Raw genomic sequence first — 10648 nt, forward strand, 5'->3', positions numbered from 1 at the left:
AAGTCTCCAGATTGTTTTTTGTCTCTGCGTTCTCCATAATTCTAGTGGATCGAAAGTCTAATGCTGCAGATGCCAAACATCATTCGAAGTAAAAAAAGAATAGACAAAAACTTCCCCCTGGAGCTCATTAGTACCATTGCTTAATTATCTTGAGGCCCGCTGTTGAAGGAGGGAAAAGGCATGTACTCTACGTACATACTGGAAACCGTCTGTGCAGTATTTTCTCTGCCAGACTGGAAATTATATCACACACGGCTGCTTGGTAGAGAATTGATATTCAACAATAGACTCTGAGTGTTTTCCTTCCAAGATGGTCGTTACTGTGAATCATATCAAATCTTATGCTATATTCCTTCAAAAATGTGCATATATTCTCATATATATACACACACATGTTTATATGTATTTATATGTTCACTTTTTTATTTTTAGAAGTTTTCCTAGAAATATTCTCAAGAAAAAGTGCTTAGTAACAAAGAACTCTTAGCAGAAAAAAAATCTGACCCCCTCCCCAATACTTCAGCTTTTGTTTTCTAAACTCCTACAGTTAGAAGCAAGGCAGCCTGTTTTTGCTGACCAAGTCTTACTGTGCTTCCGACAGCCTCTGACTGTTTGAATACTCCAAGCCCGCGTCACGCAGGGAGACACAAAACCATGCACAGCTGTCAGTCTTGACACTACAGCTAGTTTGTGTGTTAGTCTAGTCCAAGGGAAGATATTCATGAATACACTGGAAACATCATATCACTCGGCTGCAGGTCTTCCCCTCCTCAGCGTTCTTCACTGAAGTACGGCTTAGAAAGCCAGCCACGTGCCTTCTGGTGAGCTGGTTGGTGCAACTTTAGGTTTTGGTGCCATCTGCTGCTCACAGCTTATTCTGTGTCCGTGTGCTGTGCATTAAAGAGAAGAGCCTCTGCTTGACTAGATGGGCAGCACTCTGAAATGTATCCCAACATAAAACAGAAAATGGTTGGTTTGGAGAACCGGTTTCATAATTGCATGGGCATATTTTAGGTTTGTTCCCACACTATGAATGAACATGGTATTCGACAGTATGGTGGAAAGCCCTGTAGGGGATTTGTCCCCATGAGCTTTCTGTAGGGATTTCCAACCCTCTCCCCAGCCCTCTTCTTTCCCCTTTCCAATCTGCTTCCCTGCCAGTTAGTTCTTTGTATGCTTTAAAATAGCCCAGGCTGAAACTAGTGCAGAACATGGCATGTGCCCCAAGAAGAGTGACTTGATGAGCCTCTGACGCTTCTGCTTGATCAAGTAGTTACTTAAAACTGCTAAACTTCCAAATAGCGTCTGATCCACTTAAACTAGTAATGTCCTCTCTCCTTTTCCCACCTTGGCTGCTATGGTTTCCTAGGTTACTATTGCTTGCATTCCTTCTCTCTTAAGGACTTAAGCTAGTGGCAATAAGAGAAACAAAATTAAAATCTAATAACAGCTGAAGTGAAAGCATCAATGCAGACACTTTGTCAGGACATATGAAATGCCATTTTTATTCCAATGTCTGTTAGCAACTGAAAATCAGAGATCCCCAAATGTTTTAATCTTCTGCACTGCTGAAGATATTTCAGTTTCTTTTGAGTCACGTGAAACTGGAATTGCTCAGCTCGTAACTACTGGTTTGTATACATAGAGCACATACTGCATGGCAGGAGCTGGCACAGCAACTAAGGACCATTCGTAATACTTGTTTCTACGTTGCAGCTGGTACCTGCTACCTCCAAAGATGCATTTGTTACTTCTAGCCAGAGCTTCTGTTTTAACATTTATTTATTAATGCCAGCAGAATCATCACTGTTATCTTTGGCTGTGCACTAATGCAACTAGTTGCAAGCTCTTTGCAGAAAACTTCCCGGGGTTTTTCTGATCTAGGACCACCTGAGGTAGGATCAAGGCAGAAAATCTGCCAGCAGCTTCATCATGTATCCTCTCCTTGGGATGAGTGCTGCAGATGAGGGGCACTGCTGCAGGGCTGTGCCTACACTGTTAGCCCTTCTGCAGCCAATGGAAACTTGCTGCTTTCTTCCATGCCTGTGTGGCCTGTTTCCCAAACTGCACGCCACCTTCCTATAGGTGTATGATCTGACTGTCTTGGGGCAGTGCATAAATGCTTCAGTATATGGGATCATCTTATGACTGCTGAGTATGCATGATCCAAAATATCCTTGCATATATTCATTCACCCTGAAATCTCATAGACCTCATTTTCTTAATTTGCAGCTTTGCGCCCGAATCTCCTTTCTCAGAAAACAATGCCATTTCCACGAGAAAGCAACCACCTAACAGCCAGCCGTCTTCTCTGTCCTCTCAAACGGAACCTGCCTCCCTGCTTGATCACCATGATTCCTCAAAAGAACAAAGGAGCACAAGTTTGGATCGTTCTAGCACTGACATAGACTCCACTGATGGGACTGATTTACCTCCTCCAGGAGACTCCTACCCTAATGAAAAGACCACTGATTTCTCCTTCATTGATGTAAGCTGTCATAACGGGGAAGAGGCGTTCTCTTTGTATGCTAACTGTATTGTTACCAGCACTAACCATTGCTATGCCGTACCTTCTGCAAACTTGGCACTCAGCCTTTTCATGCCTTTCCTTTATCACATTGAATTCTTCCAGCTGACTTCCTGTGTGATGAAAACTTTAAGATCAAAGCTACAAAGTTCTGGTAATTCCTGTAATACTTGGGTTGATGAGAATCTCTCTGTAACATTCCAGAGGGTTATTGGCTTTGAATAATGTCTGCCAATGGCTCTAAAGTTGCTGTTTCTCTCTCTGCTCCTCAGTGAGCTACAACAGAAGCGTTAAATGGTTCTGTGAACATTGCAAACACAACATAATTAAATGACACAAATAGCTAGTGTTTGCTGTGCTATGAAAATGCAGATTTAAGGCTATAGATAAAGGGGCTTAGTAATATTTTTCTTATTTAAAGGTAGTGTCTTTCTGTAATAGCTTAACATTGTATTTTAAAGATTTTTTTTCATAATAATAATCTTGCAGATGGTACAGGAACTGTAGTTAAATGTGGTTTAGTGTCCTTTGAAAGCACTAACGCAACTGACACGTAGTTTGCCATTTTCGATATGGCATCTAGGAAGTAATGCTTTTCCTTGAATAAGAGTGGGTGCACTTTTTTCCACTGTATAATGTCTAAAGGCAGGTGTATAGATAAGTGTGAGATTGCAAATTAGTGGAACTTGCAGCTGCTAGGAAGGTATCAGATACATAGTGCCTCTCTTATTGTCATAACACTTTCTGAATTGACTAGTAGACTGTTCTGTGAAATGTAGGAAGGATGCAAGCAGGTTTGTGCTGGAGGCAGTTTGGTCTGGTGCAGAACTGACTATTAAAATCACAGCTGCTTCCTGCGTAGGCTGTTAGAAAGTGCCGCCAGCAAGCTCTGTTCTCTGCTGGTGTTATGCTCTACAGGGAACTGCAGAAACCTGGCTTTTAGCAAAGTAGGTGCTGCTCTCATTTCCCAGCCCACTAAGGTTCAGAAGTGGCCATGTTTGGTGATTCATTGCTTTGAGATCCCTAACTGCATGTATCTTGGGCCTGGCATCAGTTAATAGTCCTTTGGCAGCATATCCCGAGCACATTCATTGCCCAGTAAAGGAAAAGCAGCAGTGCAGAAGTGGGGCAGTAGCAGTGGCATTTTCTCTTGCTGTCATTGGTTCTGCACATAGGAGAGATGGTACTATGTTGTGCTGTTCTCTGGACACCTTAAGGTGTCTCTTCAGACCATTTATAACTTATTAGATCTGTATATTCCCAATTGTACTTAGAGTAGTTTATTCCTGATCTGAAATCTCTTAAAAAGGAGAGGGGAAATAAAACAGAACAAAACAAAAACACAAAAAAACCCCCCAGATATCTTGAGGAGGAGAAGAGGCCCAGTGATGTTTGCTGAGTACAGGCAAGTCTCGAACAACCAATTGCATTAAAAAAAATAAAAACACATCTTCTTTTGTTCTGTAAATTGCCTTGCCTTCATACATGGAGGTGGGTGTATTTAAAATAACTGATCGTAAACATTTTCTGAAAGGCGTAACATTTAACTTACAGTCTTCATGTCGCTAGCGAGTGGCTTGAAATTTCTGTGGATGGCAACCAGGGAGAGAAATAAAATTACAGCATTCTGCTAGAAGAAGAGAATTTTATGTAGTTGCTCTTTTTAGATTCCAGTCTTCTGATCGGCCTTCAGCCTTTATTAGCTAGCATGACCTAGATTCCTAAAACTGTTTAGGAACCAAAGTCCTATTTTACTGCAGTTAGTTATTTTATTAACTTATTTAGTGAAAACAAATCATGCAGATCAGGCATCTACAGCGAAGGGAGTTCAAAGAACCAGCGTTGTATCCCGTTAGTCACTGTGTAGTGTATCCTAATAATAAATTCTGTTTAATATGGTTTTAGAGTAGCCATAAGAATAATAATGAGGCAAATATATTTTTAATTAAGCTAAATGGGTTAATGCTTGAAAGTAGGTTGTGAAATCATTATGGAGGAGTTGACTTTGTTTTCAGTCTGGTTGAGAGTAAAGGTTTTGTTTCTTTTATAGCAAACCACTATCCTGGACTCCAGCGCGCTGAAAACTCGTGCACAGCTCAGCAAAAAGAGACGCCATCGGGCTCCCATTTCCCACTCTCTCAGAAGAAGCAGAGGGCCGGAATTTGAAAACAGGTTTTCTTTGGAAGAACCAGACAGTTCCTGGATGTTTAAAGATTCCACAGGTATCTGTAAACTATCTGAAGTAATTAGCCATAATCCGCTTGATGGTGAGAGCAGGAATTTCTGAGTGATATAAGGCCTAAGAACAGCTTTCCTTTCCCACTGCTGGATCATCCTTTTAAATCAAGTCTTCCTCTCCATTCCCTAGAGTCTTGGGAGTTGGGAAAGCCCTGCTAACCAGAGCTATAACAGACCAGGGCGAAGGAGGACTTCGATGACAATCTCCTTTAGCTTCTGGAAGCTGACATAAGCTTTTCACTGAGAAGAAGAGTTCAGAAACCGTTATGGCTGATTGGCCAAAAATGATAATATTCAGTGTGATAAGAGATTGTTAATGTTTTGATAATCCATGTTAGTGGTGGTGGTGTTTTCAGGCTTCATTAAAATAGATCAATGTCCCTTTCTCTAACTGTTCTAAGTTAGGCTGGTGGCTTTTTCGATGCACTCTCTAGCATGTTCTGTATATATAAACCTATGTGTGATTGAGAGCAATTGTAATTCATATTCTAAAGATGCCTCATAGGTATTCTTTCCTTCTAGCAGCTGTAAGTACTACAGGGCTAAAGAAGCCTAATCAAGGATAAATCACTTCCTTCAGACCATCCTATAAGGATATCCCCCTCCTTGCCTGTCCTGTTCTTTAGGACACAATAGTGAGATGCATCAGACATTGAAAATCATTGCTCCTAAAAATGAATGAATGGCTTAATGCATGCACTGATGATAAATCACCTGTTTAGTACGTGTCGCACTTAGGTGCTGTAAGGAAAGGTGCTGTAGATATCCTTTTGGCATTCCCAAAGCAGAAAAATTATTGGTGATGCAGTCTGCTCTTTGTAGAGGCTGGTGACATTTTTGAAACTCTGGGGACTAAATAGGTCAATTTTGTGACCTGCCATTCCTGTTTTGCCTTGGAGCCTATGAATACAGGGAAGAACTTGTGATCAAACTGATCCCTTCAGTAGCCCCTAATTAAGGGAGAGGGATGCTGTTATGCTTGTGGTGGTTGCTCTGCTACTGATCTAACAGATCTAAAATATTTTGAAGACCTGTCTTGGTAGGAAATGCATTATGGGAAGCTGGAAAGTATCAGCTAAGGACCCAGTGGATGTGAAGGCCAGCTGTACTCTTGCACGTTTACCTGTGATAAACAGCTAGCATACAGACTTACGCTACTTGCTTTGAGCAAGAGGTTGGACCAGATGACTTTCTGAGGTCTCTTCCAATCTAAATTAATCTCATGTTCTATGATCAAGTGAGAAATTTAGAAGCAGTAATTTAGGGGTGCCTGCTGCTCTTTCATCTCTGTCAACAAGAAATCGTTCTGTTGCTGAGTACTTGGTATGTTTGTTGCTCTGACCTCCACTGGACCATTGAACCCAATCCTAAGGTATATTAATATTACTGTTAATATATTTTTAAATGGAAGGAGAGGTGTAGAGCAAAAAAGTATAGATGAAAAACTTGTTTGACTAATTTACTTTTTTTTCTCCTCTCTGTGCTTTTCCTTTATATAACTGCTTATTAGAAGAGAAGAAAACTATGCAACAGGAAGATTCTGATGAGGAAGAAAAAATACATCGTGTAGGGAAATCATCTGTACAATCTCAGAGACTTCCTGTGTTTCCAGGAATGGACCACTCTGTTCTCAAGGTGAGCATGTCAGATCAGACTTAAACTGGTTCAGTAACTGCAGATGCTGTTCAGAAATAGTGCAAGGAATTCTGCTGAAGATGACTATGCAGATGGACTGTTGGTGGGGAGTAGGTGATGCTTTGTGATATGGGGAGAAATCTTGCAGTTATCTTTCTCACTTTTTAACTCTTCAATAGAAATATTAAGTGATTTGGGGAAAAAAAATAGCTTTGCAATAGTAAACAAGTTTTCAAAACTGCATAGGCTTATGAGGAATTTCTGAATTGATTTCAGGCCTGGGGTTTTTATTTCTATAAATTTGAGTGATTTGCCTTGATTCCAGAAAAGTCTAAAAGCTGCTTTAAAAACGAGCGCTTCTCTTTATTTTGTTTTTTAAAAATCTTTTTAGGCCCAATTGCGGAAAAGACAAGAGTCTGAGACTCCTGGTGAATTAAGTTCTGCCCAGCGGTTTAAATCCCCTAAACCACAATTGCAGCATGGAGTTCCTGGTAGCAGACTACTGCCCTCCAGTGTAGAGAAGGAGGACAGGTGAGAGACTTCTCTCCCTGAGAGAGTGCTAATACTCATTCTGGTGAATAAATAATGTTAATCTTCCTGAGGCCCTAGAGGAAATGGTATATTTCTTTTTTTTGTTTCTGAAATAAGCTTTCATAATTAAGGAATAAAGAGTATTTTTGTATACCTTAGGTCAGAAGAAAAGTCTCCTCAGTGGCTGAAGGAGCTGAAATCAAAGAAGAGACAGAGCCATTATGAGAATCAGGTTTGAAAAGGTACTTTCTGAAAGAAAGACGCTTTTTGCTAAGTGAAAGCGTGCCATAAGGGCTGTTTTAGATGAAGACGTGGTGTCCTTCCCATTTGGTATAGTAGAGGAGGGTATAAGGACACACTCTTTGTGACTAGTGCTGTGGTTAGTCATGTAGCAGATCTATTTCTAATGCTCAGAGCTTTCAAATAAATGAGAATGATAAAAAAGACATGGAAAAGATTTCTTCAATGTGTCAGTGTTACAATTCTGTAAGCATAAACATTAAAGCAGGCCACTACTACGAAATGTACATCTGGGAACAAAAGATGATTCTGGGCTGAGGCAGAGCTGTGTTCACAGGCAGTTAGTGCACAGGTGATACAGATTCATTTTTTTCTCGGCAGACATTTTTATTTTTACCGTACTCAATCCATTTGGGCTGCCGTTTTGTAATGCTTCCATTAAGCAAGAATGAGTCTGCCATTGAAACACTGCACACATTTTGAAAACTTTGGACTATGCTATTTTAGCAATATTCTAGGCAGCTCTTGGGCATTTAGGATACTAAATAAGTTGAGACCAAGATGACCCTGCACCAGTAGCATGCATTGACTGAGACTTCCTTGTTACAGGCGTTTATTCGTGTCTGGCTACTTCATTAACCACGTCACACTGAGTTATTTCAATAGCTTCTGTTTTGTCTTTCCAGATAACGATGATAACTAGGAGACGATATAGAAGTTTAACAGAAGCCTTAACTCATCTGAACCTAAAATTCACATGTCATGTTGCTGCTGTTTGCTTCCTGCCTCAACTGCTATGTGCATGGTGCCTTCCTGTTTTGTGGAGAAAGCTGCTTAATATTCATAGTCAAATACAAAGCTGTATCTTTTCAGATATGGGAGGATAGTCACTTTAGACCTACCTAGAAGAAGAGCCAGTGCTTCATAGTTAGCACTTCAGAGAGTTTTAAGATTGTAATGTTTGATCTAGGAGTGCTGTGCATCAGAAAAGTCCCCCTCACTGTCGAGCAAAGACTGTATTTCTACCTTATATGTTCAGCGGCTCAAAAGTATGACTTCTGGTAGACATGTCAAGTGTAAGGCTGGTTTTGTATTTGTTTATGAAAATAACAATTTTAATCAATTTTATCTTTTTTGTAAAAAAGAAAAAAGTAAGCTCCTATATAGAATGAAGTTTGTGCAAGGTGAGAGTGAAAGAACAAATTATGTTTACTGCCATACTGAAAAAGGAAACTTGATTATTTTTTGTAAAATGTATTTTTGATTGGCTTATATTTATGTGTGATCTGCTGATCTAGCAGACGAATATAATTTTTAGATGAACAAAATGTTAATTTTTGTCATTCTTGAAATGGTATTCTGTGTTTTGTCAGCATGTGGAATAATTGCTTCATTGGAACGTCTTTCCTAAAAAAGGATCAAGCAATAATGTCAACCAGTTCTCTTTAAAAATAAATGTAAATACTGTTTTTTATTACAAAAACGGAAGGGAAGAGGGGAGGATGTTAAACTCATATCAGGGTTCCAGTTAATTACTGAATGTCACTTTAATAGTAGTTTGGATAGTCCCACTTCATATTTTTATTCATTAATCTGTAAATACCTGTTTTACGTTTTTATTTCTATGCTAATTTTGCGGGATAAGCTAAATTTGTTTTTCAGTTTCTCAAATGAATTACCTGTCATCTTTTGGTAAATCTGTGGTTATATTAGCAATGTAGATAATCTCCTGCATAACACTGGTGTTCTGAATATCACTGATATCACAAATATATTAATATCTTTGGCGATAGATTCTGATATATCAACCAAGATGTCCATTTAAGACACAGTTTATTCTTTTCCGGAACAAGTGCTCTTTTCAGAAAACTTTTAAAAATGTAACCCAGCAAGGGAATTTATTCTGTCATGTCAGTATTCCTCACAACTCAGCTAAGAAAGTAGCAACATGGGAAAATTGAGACAGAGTCAACTGAGTTCTCCTCATTTTCTCTTCTGGTACCCTTCTGTAGCAAAGGGTTTGGCCAGGGCCTCCTGCAAAGCCAACTGTCTTAAAGCCACTTTGACCAGCATGGCAGTGGAGGAGAGGCAGGAGTGAATACAGATTGCTGCCTGTTACATCGCGCTTCCTGTGCCCTGCTGATAGGGTTCTCTAAATATTCAAAATAAAGCACCAGCACTTGAACTCCTTTTCCTTATTTATGATCAGCATTTCAGAAAGCTTGATTTTTGTGGGGCTACCGCGAGGGTGCATGTGTTAACCGAAGTGGCGTGCCTGGTCTGCTGTCTAGCGAGCTTGTAGCTGCCAAAACTATGTGCCAATTCTCCTCATGGAGAAGTCGCAGATGAGGTGATTTTTTTACTCCCAGTCTGCTCTTAGGAAATAACAGCAGTATGTCAAGAGACAAGTCCCATATGCATATCTCTCTCCCAGATTCAGTTCCAAAGCAGTTCTCTATAGTTAATGGAGATAAAATGAGTATGTTTCTCTAGTTTAAAAGTCTTCAGTCGTTGCTTGCCCTAGTTCACATTAGAGCTGGTTTAGGGCCTCTTCTGCTACCAGTCAAGAAATCATCACCAAGATTTCTGCCGAGTATTTCCTTTTTATGAGGCTTGTTACCTAGGGAAATGGGAGATGGACTTCCATTTGATTGCCATTGACCAGACTATTAAAGAGCTACTGTTAACTAATTTTAAAAGGAGTTGCATGTATTTTCTTCCCTTTTCTTTAGATGATGGTAGAAAGGCAGCTCTTTTCTAAAAGCTTTGCATGTGTGTCTTTTTGGAGAGAGATGTATATTTGTTAAGACAGCATTCCAAGTGTGTCATCAGTTGTATACCATGCATGATGTATACACTTCAGTTAGTTTTAAGCAGCAATATTTGTAGGTGTGATAGAGGAATCATGATTGCTTTTCGTATCATTACTCAAGTCAAGTGGGACTTACTTTTCAAAGTATCTAGAAATCAGGTAAATTCCCCCTGCTTACAAGAATATTTACACAGGCTTACTTTTAGAATTCAGCAGGTTGACAGTGTCTCATTACCAATAGTTGGAGGATTTAATGCTTCTTGGTCTAATAAATGAAGACCAGAAATGATTTAATTAAACTGTAATATTTGCTCTGTGTGTGAGGAAACTGAGGGGAAAAAATATTAGGTTTCCACAAAGCCCTTTGAATGTATATGCATTTCCACATCTGCTTGGACAATGCACTGAAACTTAGCTGTATTTAGTAGTTTAACCTACTACTGAGAAATGTTAATGCTTAAATGTCTGATTAAAAAGCATCTTTAGAATGTTATTGAATCGGAAAGTGTTTTTTCTGCTCTATCATTTCTTATATATGAATTAAATATCTATTTCCTTATCTTCAGGTTCTCACTATGTAATAAGAGATCTATATATATGTTATTACTTCATAAATGATAGAACATACTGTAATACAAATTATACAATTTTATTTTAATTCCAAA

At 39.3% G+C, this 10648-nt stretch overlaps 1 protein-coding gene across 3 annotated transcripts in view; it reads left to right on the plus strand.

Moving 5' to 3' along the window:
* The window catches only part of KIAA1671 (KIAA1671 ortholog), a 91332-nt gene extending 80684 nt beyond the window's left edge, over positions 1-10648 (plus strand). For all 3 annotated transcript variants that reach the window (XM_068911669.1, XM_068911671.1, XM_068911670.1), the window contains 6 exons: positions 2233-2488; positions 4578-4749; positions 6276-6400; positions 6792-6931; positions 7091-7173; positions 7858-10648. In XM_068911669.1, coding sequence (XP_068767770.1) covers positions 2233-2488; positions 4578-4749; positions 6276-6400; positions 6792-6931; positions 7091-7169 — 772 coding nt within the window. In that variant the 3' untranslated portion in view covers positions 7170-7173; positions 7858-10648. The remainder of the gene's footprint in view (positions 1-2232; positions 2489-4577; positions 4750-6275; positions 6401-6791; positions 6932-7090; positions 7174-7857) is intronic.

The sequence above is a fragment of the Struthio camelus genome, chromosome 17, assembly GCF_040807025.1.
Source record: "Struthio camelus isolate bStrCam1 chromosome 17, bStrCam1.hap1, whole genome shotgun sequence".
NCBI lineage: Eukaryota > Metazoa > Chordata > Aves > Struthioniformes > Struthionidae > Struthio > Struthio camelus.